The sequence below is a fragment of the Corvus cornix genome, chromosome 7 (assembly GCF_000738735.6).
Source record: "Corvus cornix cornix isolate S_Up_H32 chromosome 7, ASM73873v5, whole genome shotgun sequence".
NCBI classification, from domain to species: domain Eukaryota; kingdom Metazoa; phylum Chordata; class Aves; order Passeriformes; family Corvidae; genus Corvus; species Corvus cornix.
Genome location: NC_046337.1, coordinates 6,231,024 through 6,248,333, shown reverse-complemented (window position 1 = coordinate 6,248,333; position 17,310 = coordinate 6,231,024). Strand labels below are relative to the sequence as shown.

Sequence of the window (17,310 nt, the reverse complement as noted above, 5' to 3'; positions counted from 1 at the left end):
GTTTGTACCCATAGCCTACATTAAAAGAAAGGACTATTTTCACATCCACTCATTTACTTGTCAAGAGATCTGGACAGAAGTGCTGTTTATTCCTCTAACAGCTGTGATTCCTTGTTGAGGGCTGTCAGGTGCACAGTACAAAATGACACTTCACTACCACTTTCCCAAGACTCTGACACAGTCAAGGTACTGCCAAGTACCTCAGATCCTCTTCATCACCCATCTCCACACCAGCCTCTCGCAGCATGGCCACACCTTCACAGTATTCCAGCCTCAGAGTTGGCTCCAAAAACTTAAATGGCTCACATGGGAACTGTTTGCTCACTGTCTGAATTTCAGTCTGGAATCTATAGATGAAGAAACAAGAACAGAAGCCAAATACAAAATAGTCAAGAACTTGCACCTAATAATGATTTTGTGATTTTGCCACAAGAGGTCCCTCTTGCAATATAAAAACTGTATTAAAGCCACTTCTGGAGAAATTCTGTAATGAATTGTTTCAACAAAGTTAATGCATCTACTTCAAGGATGCTGATATTTCACTATTCAGTTTAATTCCTTTTGTAAGAAATAATCGACTAGGTCAAATTTTCACAGTAAAGGCACTGAGAAATCATACCTTTGATTTGTAGTATTTACCTGGGTTCTTTTCTGATTTGAGTAATAATCAAATATATACAAGAAATTTCCCTCTGGACAGATAAAGATTTGCATTTCTGCTGGCAAAAGAGTCTAATTTGAAAGCAAATGGAAACCACTTTCTAAACTTCTAGCCTGGCTTTTTAATGAGTTAGACTGTGAATAATGGAAAATAATCCTTGGTGTTATCATGGAACAAATGCAGGCTGGTACAGTAATTTTTATTCAGGAAAACTTTCTTATATAGTAAATATTAAAATAATTTTTGAAATAGAAAAATCCACCAGTAGTGGCACAAAAAGAAGGACATTCTAAATTACTGACGCATCACTACTCTTAGGAAGTCCTTTCAACAGCAGACAGCAAGTTTCTTAGTGCAAGCCAGCATACTCCAGGAGATGCTAAAAGTAGTTTACTGGCCTATGGCTTGAGTGAACTTTAAAAGTCAGGCACAAAGAAATAGTTGAGAGCAAAGCAAAAATATGTTTTGAAGTTGTGCTGTAAATCAGATCGCCAATGATCATCTGACAAACTGAGGCTAAAAGGCTTGCCTACTTCATACCACAGTGCAAGAGATGTCAAACAAAGAAAGTTGCTCGTTAAAAGAAGGAAGTGCTCTTATTACCTTTCCTGAAGCCCCTTGAATATCTGCACCAAGGTATCTGCAATCTCATCTACCACTTCATGATAGTGATAATTAAAAGCCATTTCAATATCCAGACCAACAAACTCAGTCAGGTGTCTGTGTGTATTGGAGTCCTCAGCTCTAAATACTGTAAAAGTAAACAACAGAAATCCTAACTGACCTGAAATTATCATTCCAGTTGCAAAAATAGCAATCATTAGCATTTGGATTAGACAGACATGATGACTTTAGACGTGAAAATTCTCACTGAAAGACACAAATGAAACCAGCAGCCTCAGAGCATCATTTATAACAGTGACAGCATTACTGCAGCTGTAGTACTCAAAGGATACAAGACAGACACAACCCATAGAGAGGATCTCCAGTTAGACCCACAGACACAAGTGGAAAAAACAGACAAGTCTGCAAGCACACAAGAACTTTCAGATTTGAAAACCGCCTTTTTCACAGGAAATGGACTTCTACACATGTGTGTCTTCTGGGATGGGTACATGAGTCTAATATAAACACGTCTTCCCATAAACCATGACTCATCTGTTAGTGATTACCAAGAAATTTAAGATCTTCTGAATTACTTGGAATTTTTTTTTTTGTTTTATACACTGTTATTTACTTGTTTTCCAGCATTTAGAGGCTATGTATCTTTAAACCATTTGAGGTTTTCGAAGAAAACCTGTTGTATTGCCACCTAAAGAGGCTATGTCCTATCAGCTTCTGAGAAAGAGCATGGGACTAGAAATCATTCATTTTTTTTATTATTAACTAACAGCCCAGTTAAAAGTAAGCTTGTTCTAAGTAATGTTGTTTGGTACATGTACAGCAACTTCTATGTCAACTTTACTGTCATCAGTTGGCTCAGCTGAAATTCGTGTTTGGCAAGTAAAACTACACCAAGTGAAACCATTCAGAGCTTTAGTGTGTGTGTGTGTTATCTTACTTGTACCACAGCTGCTAAAAGCCACCAGGGCACACTTCACACATCGCATAAAGCAAAGCTTTTCTTACCTGGCCCAACGCAGAAAACCTTTTCAAAGTCAGCACATATACACATCTGCTTGTACAGCTGTGGGGACTGAGCCAGGTAGGCACTGGTTTTGAAGTAAGATACAGTAAACACATTGGCTCCTCCTTCACTGGCAGCTGGAAAGCAAGTGCTTTAATAAGGAATTATTGAAATAAAATTAAACAATTATTAAAATAAACGTGTAAAAAATAAAACAGAGGTAGAATGATAGATTATTGGTCTTACATTTAAAGATCAGAAAGAGATTTTTCTTCAAAGCATATAAGAGGAAAAGGATATATTTGCATCCATCTACTCATGCCAACGTAAATTTTGCAGCTCAGGACTGCCACACCTTGCAAATCTGCAAATTTAGTTGGGGTAGTTTAAAACGTTACTGTTCCAGCTGACCTTCACCTTAGAGTGAGAACAGCAGAGAATACATGTCTGTATCAACACATCTACCAGCACCCCCGTATTTTTGTGGAAACCAGTCTCTGCCAGCTGCTCAGGCTGCCAGGGGTTCACTGCAGAGCTTAAGATCAAAGTGCATATCCTGTTTCGCCAGGACCATCCTCTCTAACTGAAGGCATAAATATCTCTCACAGCCAATACCAGCCTTACAAGAGGGCATGAGCCAAAGCTATAAAGCTTCTTCTCAGTTTGAGGCAATTTTCACAGACAGCTACAGGAACAAGGATCACATGCATTTGTATTCCTTACTGCAAAGCACCTACCAAAACTGCACCACTTTACCTTGCCAGTTCCCAGCGTGTGACATGACAGGTGCAGTGGCCTAACACAGGTAACTTTTAAACCCTCAAATCTTAAAACAGTTATGATGTTTAAACTGTAAGTTTAATAAGGATTGCATTGACTTAACTTAGCTGATTTTACAAAATATGGTCTCATCCAACCTTTGATGATTGAAAGCTTGCTTGCTTTCAAAGGCAAACTGCACACTTCCTCAAAGGTCCTACATAAATAAACTACTTGGGAGCCTTTTAGTACTTCATACTATATAACTGTCTCCATAGGAAAAAGTCATCCAATCTTCTAGTTCAATGACAATTTTCATGTTGAAAGAATAGTTGCTTACATGCATTTTGTAAAAAAGCTCCTTTTTTATCTCAATCAAGAGCTGCCTTCCAAAATATAAATACAGAAGCATTAAATTCAGTAAGCAAAATGTGTGCACTTTATAAATGTACAAACAATAACACAATAACACAAATGTTCTGCTCTAATTTTCCATGCCATGTATCTTAGTGGCATCAATAAAACCTCAAAGAGCACCAATAAGATAGAAGAAAAACCCCCATCAGTAAATCAAGGCATTGGACTTTTGAAAACAATACAGCAAACCAAAAGAACTAGAAGCAAAATCTACATTTCCAGACTTTAAGGCTGAAGCTGTTATTCCACACTTTCAAAAAGAAAAAGGTCTACCACCTTGTATTTTGCCACATTCTCATTGCTAAAGAAGTGACAAATTGTGCCATATAATGGCATCATATTTTATACCATGTTTTTTGCTACATCTTTATGATGGAATCTGCTTTTAATCTAAATTAGAGTGGTATTTTTTTATACTGAGAATGGAAAAGGCAGTGCTCAACACTGAGAACACTGACTGGAAGAATAATGCATGTGATCAGGATTAAACAATTAATTGCCAATTACATAAACCAGGTATATATAGTATTTTTCTTGCCATTCTTTTAACAGCCCAAGTCAGGAGAAGAGTAAAGAACAACTCAACACCTGCTAGAAGTTTGCTACGTTGCATCTAAGATAGAAAGAAAACTTTATGTTTTTTAAATAAAAACTTACTACATTTTTGTCAGATAGGTACACTGAGCAACTGGAAAAGAAGCACACCTGTAGCAGCTGGATCACATATACAATACCTGAAATGATTTTGGGAGTCTGAATTTCCACAAATCCCTTGCGAATAAGAGTTTCTCGGAAAAGCTGACAAATACCAGACTGAAGGCAGAAGACTGCCTGACTAGTGGAGGTCTATAAGAAGAAGATAAAATAATGAATCCTAAGTTAGTTTTTCCTGACTCTATTACTTCTTTTGAACAGCTGGAAGGATGAATCTCTTCCCTCAGGAATACCTGATTATTGTATCTGCCTAAACAGCAAAAAGTCCAAATCACTAATTGTTTATTACACAGAAGGAAACACCAAAGGCAACCAAAGAAATTATTAATTTCCATTTATAGCATATTCAGTTACAAACAAGGCACTATGGTCAATTCTACATTTTAAAAAAATAACTGATTTATGAGATGTGCTTCTGCAAATAAAGGTTTTATAGTAAGAAATTGAATAAAAGCACTAAATCTATTAAAAAGCTTTCAGCACACTAAACTAGAACAGCTGCAGAATACACAGTGCATGATAAAAGCAAAGCCATTAATAACTTACGTAAGCTAGAAATGTCTGTCTGTTAAAGGCTACCAAATGCAACATTTTTCATGTAAAAACACAGCCACACGTTAACCACATACAACACTGCCACAAAAACATCCAAACCCCAAGGTTTGAACTCCCAACATTTAAGCAGCCCACATAACACCTGTTGATATGAACTGCAGTTCTTTTTTTCACGTTACTTTAAAAGTACATTTAGCTGAAAACAGAAGCAGATTTAGCTGAATCGATCATTTTGATTATGCATGTGACACAATTGAGCTGCTACACTAAACGTTCCTGAACACTTCTGGCATGAAGAATAAACAACCACCTTAGTGACTGCTGCAAAGACTGCAAGGCATCAGCTCTGAACCCATATCTGATTTTGTGCTTTTCAGCATCTCAAACGTGACAGTGAGTAACCTAAAAGGGTACAAAAAGACCAACGAGTTCCTGCAAACGACCAAGAGAACAGCTCTTTACGACAACCTGCGTCACAGCACTGTTTACTTCTCTTTCACCCAGCTTTTCAGTTAGGGTAAGAAAGGCTTTGTGGGCTTTTTCACATGACTCCTACCAAACCACAAAACAAAAAACCCCCAACCAAAACAAATTATATAAGCAGCCAAATTTAGACAGACTGTCAGTAGAAACGCTGAAATAAAGCCACATCCATCATCTCTGCAAGATAAAGATATCCCTTCACCAACAAACCCAAAGAGAAAACTGCAATAATACTGCAGATCTGTAGCTGTTTGGAGTTATTTGCCATTTTAGCTGACCAATGAAATATTTCAGGCATGTAAGTGGTTGAGACTAGTAAATAATAGCAGTTCTCACTGTCTGATAAACCACATGTCTGATAGACCACAGCCGCTACTCCAAATGTTCAAAATGAAGGAAATGAGGTTTTGAGCAACAGTTACAAAAGTACCCTAAAAGTTTTTCACCTTTTCACTTTTTCCACATTGGTCTCCCAGAATCAGACCTATGGCAAGACTGCCTGAGTTACAGGCAAAATTTGGTAGTGTTACATCCAAGTACCAGGATGATTCAAAGGGATTTTTTTTCTTAACCATCTCCTACTTGAAAGGTGAAAGAGTTGACAACTTTAACAGTCACATTTGAGTTTCCCAATAAAGTTTTTGATGAACTAGACACATCTAAAATTGCTGAGAGAAGATGCGTAACATTTACATAAAGCAGGATAGAAACAGTGCCTCTTCTACATTTGGTGTGAACCAACAGTAGTTTCATGCCAGAGCAGGTGAGAACACAGTCCTAAGTCAAACAGTCCCGGGAAAAAGAAAACTGGTTGCTAAACCCGGTCTGAAAGCAATTACATGGTCTGACCTAAAACTGCGCAAGAAACACAGTCAACACCTAACACAGCTCTCCAGTAACAAAGGATCATCAGGCAGCAACTCCTCCTGCCCTTTGTGAGGATGCAGGGCAAGGACTCTGTCTTCCTAAGCCATCTATAATGATAAATTATGCTTAGAAACAGCATTTATGAAACCAGCCAAATTCACAGAACTGGAGACTGAAGCTTTTATTTAACTACAGCCCAAGAACAAGCTGCAATTCTCCATACCTCAAATTAGATCTGACAAGACCACTCTTCTTTCACCAAAGGTGGCTGAGTTTCAGTGTCCATTCATTCAGAGACTGCCAACATGGATAACTGTTGGAATCTGTGATACTGCAGCCCCCTTGTAAGAATTAAACAGACCACCAAGACATCTGAGATAAGCTCCTAAAGAACTGCATCTGACAATGTGCAATGGAGTTGTATCAATGGCCTCAAAAGTTTTACGTGCCACTACAGTTTCCAAGTATTTTAAAAATGGAGAAAAAACTTTTCAGATATAGTAACATTCTTTGCACTGGTGTGATGCTCAGAACACAAAGAGAACAAATTAATTTGAAGAAAATAATTCAGTAACTGAGATGCTTCTATATATAGCAGCATGTTTGGTACAATGGTAAGTAACACAGTCACAAATTGAGCTTCCACACTTAGGTAAAATACAGCAAACTAAAGATAGAGACAGCTGCCAAAATTAATTGAGTTTTACCTTTGTCTTAAAAAAAGATTTTGACATGGCATTCTTTTTGTGTAGTGTTTACTCCAATATGAACCCTTCCACATACATATTGACAAACTATCTTACCTGAGACTATGGCAAAGATAGTTAATATTCCTTCAAGAGTTAAGGAGAAACAGAAACAAACTTATGAGACTTAAATGCTGTTGCCATTAACAATGTTAATGTTTTAACTCAGTCTGCAAAATTAATTTTACAGAAAAACTCATTATTTTCAATAATCACCTTTGTTACAGACAACAGAAGAAAAGTCTGGAGAACAATGCTGAAGTACAAGTTTCAGTCATAACCTAACTCTAATTTCACCTGTGTGTTTATTATTCAGATGCCACAAAGGAAGATATTAATGATAAAACTGAGCACTGTAAGATTATAAAAACAATTATAATTTTTCATTTGGCACAAGATGCAGTGTCAGAACAACAGGCACGTGTGCTACCAAATGTGTTTCAGTGGAATTGAGGGCAGTTCAAACCACCGTGATTGTATCTCAGAGAGGTGAGACCGATGCAGAGATATGAGGAGTTATGAACGTTCTCTTTACTCTCACATTAGCTGGAGGATTTGTTCTGCTCTCCCCTCATTTTTGCTTTCCTGTTTGCCTGCTGTAGCTACCTATCTTCCACCAGGAGCAACCACTAAATACATAATTGGCTAAATAATGTAATCTATATTCTTTTAAGTAACATACATTAAATAATGTAATTAATTTTGCAATTCCTCTACTATATATAGGACAAATGAAGGTTTTGCTAGAAAACAGAATTTCTGTTAAATAACATTTTTTTAACCCCAAAGTGACTGAAGTCAGCTTTTATTCAAATTTCAATATTACTTACAGTATAAGAATATATGAACATGGAGTTTGTTGTCTAAATGACTGGGACTGTGTATGTACTCACTGCCAAATCACTTCCCACAAGAAAATAAATTGTACATTTGCTTGTTCATTACCGCTTGGAACCAGTCAGGAAAAACACAGTTTTTGCAATGAGGAAATTGAATCCAACACAATGAAATCAAGCTTGAAGTAATCAAGTATTTGGAAAAAAAGTGCATTAAGATCAGTGTACAGCTGGATTATCACGTAACACAGTCTGACATCCATAAACTACTAAAAATACAGTTTAATGTTAATGCTCTACCCTGAGCAGTATAAACAGAATAATATTGACCCTAAAATGGCTTTGCTTTGGTCTCAATGAGCTGGGCATTAGCAGACAGAACTGCAGCAACAGGACTGCAAACGGCATATAATTCAAGTCACATTTGGACAGATACCATTAAGATAGAAGTCCTGCTGAACATAAAAAATAAGCCAGAGCAAGGACATCAGTCAGGTCCATTGTAAACCTGGGTGAATCTGAATTGATTTTTTCTTCAGACTTTTTCAAAGACAATCTGAGAAGTAAAACCCAAGAATTAGTGTTTCTTTCACTGGTCGTTAAAACTTGATAAACCTGAACCAGTATTTCGAAGAAGCAAACTACAAAAATCAGTGTTTCACAGGTCTTTTCTTCACTGCTTTTCATCTACCACAGAACTTCATGAAATAACAGTTTCTGCAGGTCTTTTTACAGACATGGGAAGTCTACACACCACCGAATACTTCAGTGAAACTCAAGAACAGCAGAAAAGTAGAGATTTAAAAACAGAATCAGGGTTCTACTTTGCCCTTTTAAACTGTTTTGGTAAGTTAATGGTAAATCAAACATCTCTACGATCAAGTGGTTTGACTTTAATTAAGCCATCGTGAAAAACAGATACTTAGGTCAACAGTGGTTTCCTCACAGTCACCTGTGGTTATGTGAAAGAAAATCTAGTCTATACAAGGACTTTTCTTTCTTCTTACCAGCTCTCTTTTCTCTAAAACACCAACTTTTCTACTCCAAGTGTGTGATCTGTATTTTATGAGTTAACCCACCAAGAACAAGTTCATTCTTCCCCAGCAATCATTCTTTGGAAATGATTTTCAAAACCCCTCAGCCCTAAATAAACACCATTTTCTCTCCATACATCACAATAACAACTACAGCAGTAGCTTGGCATCTTGGCATTTAAGTACTTCCCATACCTAACCTTAAAAAACCCCGAACTACCAGACACTTCTGAGAGATCTTTCTCAGCAAACAAAATGCAAGACTGTTAATAATTCACTGCAATACTCAGTCTACTTTCACATGTACACAAGAGTGGAAGTCTTGCAATCTTTGCAACATACTTTGCATCTTTCATCTCCACTAATGTAATTTCCTTATTATTAATTACACTCCTTGTATTGCATCACAATCAAACCTTCCTTGGTATACATCATAGCTGGGTGGAGTGATGCTATTTTCAGAAATCCAGCTTTTTTCATTCATGTAATAACTGAGTTTCACAGCTCCACTTTATCACGACTTGGCCCCATCCAATTAACTCCTTCGTTAGTAACTACTTAAAATTAGCTAATTACTTAACTACTTTACATACTGCATTTATGGACAAAAATAATTCTAGTTGCATACAAAGGACTTTTTTTAGTCTGAGCCTAACCAAGATCTGTGCGTTTAGTTTGTTAAATCTTTCTCAAAATAACAGTGTCCCTATTTTTGATGTTCAGTAACCTCCTTCTTCCTTAAAAAACTGGGGCACCAGAACTAGATGATACTTTTATCTGTGGCTGGACTCCCTCCCACACTAGTAGGAACAGATCATCACATCATCTGTTAGAACTATTCCGTTAAAATTTCTTCCCTGTTGCCTGTGACTTGGTTTTCCTAGAAGGAACAGCTATGGGAACAATGGTTTCAGATAACACGTCATGTTTTCCAATCCTCCTTAGGACATGCCTCCTTATGCTGTGCATTTGAAACACTAAAGGCTCTTTGAAGCCCCATTTGTACTCCAGTAGCTTCAGTCTACGGAACCAAATCACTGAAAATCCATTGCTACTATCTCAGTTTCTTTGTATTCCTACTCTTGTGATTCCCTTACATACAATGCTTAGGATATATACATATATGTATGTGTATATTTACATGCACATGTTCTCACTGAAATTTCCCCTTTCTTCACTAAATACCTTTTCTGCTTATTCAGCACTCCCTTTAAAAAACAGATTAAAATAACACATATTTAGAATCTGCTTTTGTTCTGAAACAAATAATGAAAGGTGCAACAGAAAAGACAGACAGAAATGTGACACAGTCTGAGACAGAAACTCTTCCTGTGCAGAGGAGGAAGGCAAGACAGATACCCAAGCCTGACCACAGGCAAGCTGTGGCCAGATCACACCCAGCCACAGGTGTATGCAGAGGATGAAGTACTGAGATCTGGCATTTCATCCTTCCACCAAATCCATCAAAAGCTAACCTGAATTCCTGTTCAGCATGACACAGCTGTTTAGCACCACACTGCAGCAGCTGTTGGAACTAAGGAGAAAAACAGCTCCTTAACACAGAGTTAAGGTTCAGAGCTCAAAACAAGGTGCTAGACATTGCTGAAGAAATGATGTCCCAACAATGGTTGGGACACACCAGTTAGAAGAGGTTACAGCAACATCCACTGAGGTCACCAGCTGCACCCTCCAGGCAGAATACTGACAACTAATGCCCTGTTGCTGTACTGCAAAGATATTTCAGGAGTATTGGTAGGGTCATGCCAGACTACTGGATGTGTACAGGGACAGAAGAACTTTAGTCCAGCCCTTTCCATTCCATCTCTTGTGTTTATTCTAGCATGAGTCTTCCTTCTTTTTCCATTACTATTTACCTTCTTAGGCTTTGCTCTGCAGATACCCGCAACTACATTACAGCCAAGGATACCTCCAAGCCATTTTCACCCAGTATTTTTAAATGTTATTTCCCTTTGTATAATTTCTCTGATCTCTTTGGGGCTCATGGCTCCTTCCAGTTTATTATACAGGTGTTTCTTCAATTTAATGGATTTTCTTAGGTTTCTCTGGAGGGCTGCTGGTTATTTTTATTCATCACCAGATGTTCAAATAAAGCTTGCACTTCAAGCATCCCAGATTTCTCCCTTCAATTCAGTACACTGCCTTAGCACTACATAAGATGATGATCCTTCAAATGATTTTCACTTTCAATCATTAGTATAGAATTCTTTTCATTAACAGCTTAATTTAAGACAGATGAAGAGACCAATATGATGAGATACTGAGTATCCTCAAAGGTAATCACAAACTGAAGTTACTCAGTATGGTACATAAGGTCAAGTGAAAAGCAATTAATTTTGGTACAAGTAAAACAATTGGCACAAGTAGTTTTAGTTGCTGAAACATGGAGATCAGATGTTGAAATGCTTTAAATATCTCAGTGCCAGAAACCTTTCCAAATTTTCCAATAAATGACTTTTTTGTTTCATTTCTCAGGTGCAAAGATTGATTTACTGCCAAACTGCCATTATCAAGAACTAGAAGGCAGTACTAGACATCAAGAAAAAGAAAAAAAAAGAGCTAAGCACAGTCTTCAGTCAATGTTGACTAAAACTTTATTGTGGAGAGCCTGAAATGGCTAAAAAGCCTGGGAAAAGGCCAGGATGCCTCAAGTCAGTAATGGTTAGTTACTTACACACTTAAGTGTTAGCTGCTGTTTCATTAAAAAAGAATCAAAGTTCTGTAAGTAATTTAGTAGACAGTATTTTGCTGCTGATCAGAAATGGTAAATATTTGGGAGGTCTGTGAAGGTCACAGAAGGCTGGGTCTCTATGACCTGGATAAAGAAAGGTGTTTCATGTAAAAAAAAAGGAAAATACATGACTGCTGTGGAAGAAACAAAGAGAATGAGATTGGTATCGTGGCCTGGTACAATTTCTCTGTCAAGACATGCATTAGAGCACCTCAACTGCCCATTAGAACTCAGAACTTCCATCTTATACTTCAAAACCAAGCTCTTTACAGGCTTTGGATAACAAAAACTACATCTGAGAAAAAACGTCTCCAAATTGTCCCTATTCAGTCACCTTTGACTTTTGCAGATAAAAGCCTGGATGTACATGGCCACATGTCAAATCATCAGTGTTTGCCTTTGAACTACCAATATATGCTCTTTAATTAATGTCAGCAAAGGCGAACATTTAGGATTCAAAAATCCTGTGCTTTCATAATACCATGCAAAACCACAAAACATGTTTATTTTTCTTCTGGCCAACAATACAATTCCATCAAATCCATGACTTTTGTTGTTTCATGGATTAGAAATATGAAGAATAAAGACCTGAAGCCAAGTCTGCAACACTGCATGTTCCTTACCCTCAGATCAATGATTCTGTTGTCCAGTCTTGTATCTTGGTTTACAGTAGCTCTTCCATCCTGTGCAAAAGCACATGGTGAAAACACATACATCCAAAAAATAAACAAAACCAAAACTTCAACAAAACAAAAACCACCCTCTGGCTAAAAACCAAAGGTTAATTCTGTGTTCAGCAGAACTTCTATATCATTCTAGAGAGAACATACAGCAAACTGGCAGCATAGCGAAGTTTAAGGTGTAACTTCCCCCACAGGTCAGAGGCAGAACCCAACTCTGAGGATGCAGCAGACACACACAAGACTGGAAAGTCTCTGGTTTTGACCTTCTACTGCAGTTCAGCAGACATCAAAGCTATGGAGATGTTGAACACGCTTCTGGATCCACAAAGGAAGTAAAATGCAAGCCTAACAAACCCCCAGAATCACCGCATTAAGGAAGTTGCCTGGCTTTCGTGCTTTTGTTCAGCTACAAAGACAATAAAAAGCACTTGAGGATGCAAAGTTTTCACCTCCTCTCCTTCCACTTCTGGTCGAACAGCATCATCCAGCTGTAAGGGCAGTCGGGGTTCAGCTGAGCTGATCACATAGATCTGAAATTGAGAAAGAACAGAAATAGCATGGGGTTCTGCTCAAAAGGAGGTGTGATTTACAAAAGGATATTTCTAGCAGACTTGAAACAGTGTTTGCATAGGCTGCTCGCTCTAAGGCTGTGATTTTATTCCAGTACTTGAGATAGACACATGGTGCATTCTCCTGACAATACTGAAGTGCTTAGTTCTTGCTTTCCCTTTGAAAGATTTAAAGTATATTTTTTTTTCTACTGGGAAGCACCAAATTGAGCAAGTTCAATCGAGCCTGAGGGACAAGCCTTTTGAATGCCAGCTCCGAATATACCAAATTTCACTGAGTTTTAGGTTCTGGTTCCAGCAAGATCATCCTGTTCTTCTCCTTGTTAATGTACTATTTACTTATCATCTGAATATAGCTGAAAGAGCTGTTTCAGATTCAAAAATTTATGAGATACCTAAAATACAATCAGAGAATGAAAACCACCTTGCTGTGCCTTACGGTCTAGTATTGCTCATAGAGCAGCAGTGAATTTGATGTTCTTTCAGAAAAATCAAGCATAGGATAATCTGCACACATATTAAAAAATGTTTCTTCAAAATCTGCAGGTTTTCCCCAATGCTGTTAGCTAAAATTTATCTCACTGCCATAATAGCCATTGTGCTCTCCTCCTGAGGCGACGGGGTTTCAGCTGTATTGTAAGCATACAGTTTAGTCAAAAACCTTTACAAAAAAAAGGATATTACATAAAGGTTTAAATATGCTTTCTATTTAAACAAATTATAAAGTTACACTTCCTCCACCCCTACAGCACAAGCTCCAGGAACTTTAGATTTCAAAAGCTTCCATGTAAGCCAGTGAGAGTTTATTTCTGTGAGAATTATGTATTCCAGTCCATTGTATTGAGGGGAAGATTGTAACTCTGATAAAGAAGAAACTTCTGACTTGCACTTAAAAAGCAGCACATTTTATTCCAGTATCTGCTGCAGTTAAGAATCAAAAACTAGAATTACAAGCTTTCCTAGCCAAATTGTTCTAGTGAGATACTTTATTTTCGTAATTCAAATGGCAGATAAAAATAGGAAAATATAAACTCCAAATATCTTAAAACCAGACGTGTTTAATTTTTACATATGATATGCTGAAATTTGTAGTTTAAAGCAGTTTATTTCTCTGGCATGGGATTCCTTACTGACAAAGTTCATATGTGTAGACAGACAGACAGTCTCAACAGATAATCTATCAAACAATTAACCAGTGCTCCATTTGCTCAGAAATTTACCCTTTGAACATGAAGCTCAACGTCTTGCTGAGTACAACTTCCGATTTTCTGATATGCTTTCCTCACAACGCCTTCTATGTCCACAATGCTCTCTTTGGTGATGCTAGCAATAAAGAGAGGGCAGAAAGCTCAGTAAGTTCCATTGCACACTGCAGCACATCACACTGAGCACCAGGACATTCATCTACTGTATGGACTGCTGAACAACAGAACAGAGCTAAGGATCTGGAGTTACTTTTAAATCTAATAACTGAATAATGAAGGAGTTTGCTAAAATATCCCCAGCCACAATAAATTCAAACTGGGATGGAAAACTTGTGAGGGAAAGAATTATGATTAAGTTCAGTGCTTGCCCATTCTCTGTGTGTGTCTGTGTTTATACATAAACTGACAAGTGACAGAGCCCTTTTTGTAGGCCACAGACACTCTTCCATGTGTCAGCTGATGCAATTATCTGCAAGATGTGTCTTCACCAGCACAACAACAAACTGAAGGGAAGGCCTAGAACTGAAGGGGAAAATCAGAACTGATTCGGCTTGTTTAAACTACATGACTTGTTACTGAAAGATGCAAGATGCTCCAAAGTCATTTCTCTGTGACAGGGGACATCCTAATTGCTCTCCACTAACAGTCACTAATAGTACATTAAAACACCACACACCATCCTGAAAGTCTTCCAAATATTTGATATAAAGTATGTGTGCTATAAGCAAGCAGTAACAAAAGGCCCAAGAGTCAGAGGTGAGAAAAGAATTTGGATGAGCAGTTTTTATTTACGCATTTAAGGTACTGGACTTCAAACCAGCACTTTTCTACAGATAATCTCACCCTCACTGGAAATATATTTTCACTCTGTCTCTCTTTTAGCTTACAAGAGGCCAAATATCTAAAAATGTTGCTTTTTAGGAAAACTAATGTTCCAACCAATCTTTCACTTGTGAGGCCGCCTTGAGAAAGCTGAAAAGCACTTTCTGTACATCACTTGACCACCTAAGCCCTTAGACAGCAGGAAAGTATCAGGTCCACAATTTAACTGCAAATAATAAGAGGTGAGTGAGGATGTCATCAGACAAGTTAGCCATTGCTGAAACCAGCAAAGCAAAGAGCCATTAACAACCCTCAACTTTAAAAACCCAGCGCTTTTTTAACTTGGCAGTAAAAATCCTGAAAAATCTGATGATATTCAAGTAACAGTGGAACATTCAAGCATCAAATTCTCAAAACCTAAAAGTGGCACTATAAGTAAATTCCAATTAACTAAAAAATAAAAAGCCAAATTTGAGTATTTTAGCTGATTACGCTATTTTTTGATGGTAATATTTTCAGGTGGTAGAACTTATTAGCTGCTCTAAAGTTAATACAGACCAAGGGCTTCATATGCTTGACTTACTTAACCATTAGGTAATTCCATATACTGCATTAAATTGGTGAACAGTGTGTTCTTCTGGTGCATTTACACTTTAGAAGAGCTACAGTTGCTCAAATCACAACTAAATTTGTACAAAGCAGAGGTTGAGAGCAAGCTTTAAATAAGAATCCACTTAGTTATGGGTGAGCCTCCGTCTCCATTACTTTAGCAGAGGCAACAAATATGAGAAAGGATAACTGAAATGACACCAAGTACTTCCAAGTACGTTCTGTAACAAATGATTCTGTTTAGAAGTCCTTAAAAAGACTGTGGAACCAATGCAGCACTTTGGATGCAAGAGAGCATGATCATCTATGAGAATATATCATGCTAAACCAGCATTAAGTACAACTATAAATTCCTTTTGCTTTTCCAATGTGTGAATGTTTAAAAGAATTAAAGTTTTACTCTTATGTGAACTTTTTTCCCCTAAACAGTTCTCCTCTATCTGTTTTTCCCACTTCCTTTTCCATGTCAACATTTTGGCAAATGTTCAGAAAACACCACTAATGACGTGACTAGCAGTGTCTTCACTGAAAATACCAGTTTCTACTCTCCTGAATAAAAGCCCTCTCACTAATAACGGCAAATAATGTTTCAAACTTATCGAAGGAAACTCCTTGCACAGTGAAAAAGAAAATAATAGTTAAATATAAATGTGTTGTCTGATGGATTCATAATTAGATTAGTAGACCCGTGAAGAAGAAGTGCTAGCGAAGTCTGTACAGAGCTCTGATCAGAACATGCAAGGAATTCAAGACATGGAAAATGGTATCAGATGAAAAATACAGGAAGAAACTGACTTTTACATCACTGTAACTGCAATATTGCTTTGCAAACTTGCATAACAACTTTAAAACTTCGCACGTAGGATAAAATGAGCTTTCTCTCCATCTCTATGCTGGAGTTGCAAATAAAACATGTTTCTTGATCTGGAACATATTTAAAAATGTAGCATTCCTTAGTCATCACATTTGCCATAATTTTAAGATGTATTTTAACTGAGTTCCTAACTGTGTAGGTCCCTGTAACCAAATATTCAAGTAATTACCTGGGCACACAAAAGCACTAGGAAGGTTCCCACTGCGTGTGACCATCTTTGTATTTATAAACAACCCTCATCTCCTCTAAACTTTCATTTGATAATTAAAAAATGTGCTTTTCCTCATTTAAACTCCACATTTAATCTGGTATGGAAATAAAAGCTTGTGTTTTGAGCTCTGTTTGAATCATGCTCAGCAAGACCTAGAGCTGGAAGTGTCTGAAGTGCCTAACACTGCATCAAACATAAACTACAGAAACCTGGAAGGTTCTGCTTTGATCCCAACAGGTAGTTCCTGGGATGTAACTGAAATAGCATTTTCAGTTCAAGTCACAACAAGAAACAAGATATTTTAACAAAATGCCAGTAACTACAGCAAAACATTCACCACAGCAGCAGGAATAAGTAATCTGGGTGATTTTTGATAAAATTCCCCTGGGTAACAAAAATCCCCCAAACACCAATAAAAGTGAACAAGTAGCAGAAAAACATGGCAAAGTACCACCATTTCCATTAAGGATAACATTTATACCTGTAATTAATATTACCACAGAGTAGAAACTAAATTAGGATGCATAAGGCATTAAGAAAAGACAGATGACACCTTTACATTGTTTAATCCAAGAAGAAACTATTTTAGTATATAGATTCATAAAATCCAACAATAAAACATTTTCCTGTATAAAAAACTACTTTATGTGTAACATTCAAAAAAATCAACATTATATTTACTGAAGTGTCCACTAGATGCCTTATGTCCCTCTTAATTAGCTGCATGTCTATTAGCCAAGACTTTCTCTTTTAACCACAGGATTGCATTCTTGTAGATTTTATGACAACATCTTTCATCAACACCTTCATGTTGCAAGCTGAACCCTACACTGGCCTCCCAAAGTGAATCACAATCAACACTTTCTTGGTCAAAAGTCTGAAGAATAGG

At 37.3% G+C, this 17,310-nt stretch overlaps 1 protein-coding gene across 1 annotated transcript in view; it reads right to left on the bottom strand.

Moving 5' to 3' along the window:
- Positions 1-17,310, bottom strand: part of DARS1 (aspartyl-tRNA synthetase 1) — a 37,833-nt gene that overhangs the window by 4,139 nt on the left and 16,384 nt on the right. Inside the window, exons 5-11 of the mRNA XM_039555021.1 lie at positions 13,921-14,023; positions 12,581-12,661; positions 12,072-12,131; positions 4,199-4,310; positions 2,291-2,425; positions 1,265-1,412; positions 201-347 (exon numbers count right to left, since the gene is read on the bottom strand). Coding sequence (XP_039410955.1) covers positions 201-347; positions 1,265-1,412; positions 2,291-2,425; positions 4,199-4,310; positions 12,072-12,131; positions 12,581-12,661; positions 13,921-14,023 — 786 coding nt within the window. The remainder of the gene's footprint in view (positions 1-200; positions 348-1,264; positions 1,413-2,290; positions 2,426-4,198; positions 4,311-12,071; positions 12,132-12,580; positions 12,662-13,920; positions 14,024-17,310) is intronic.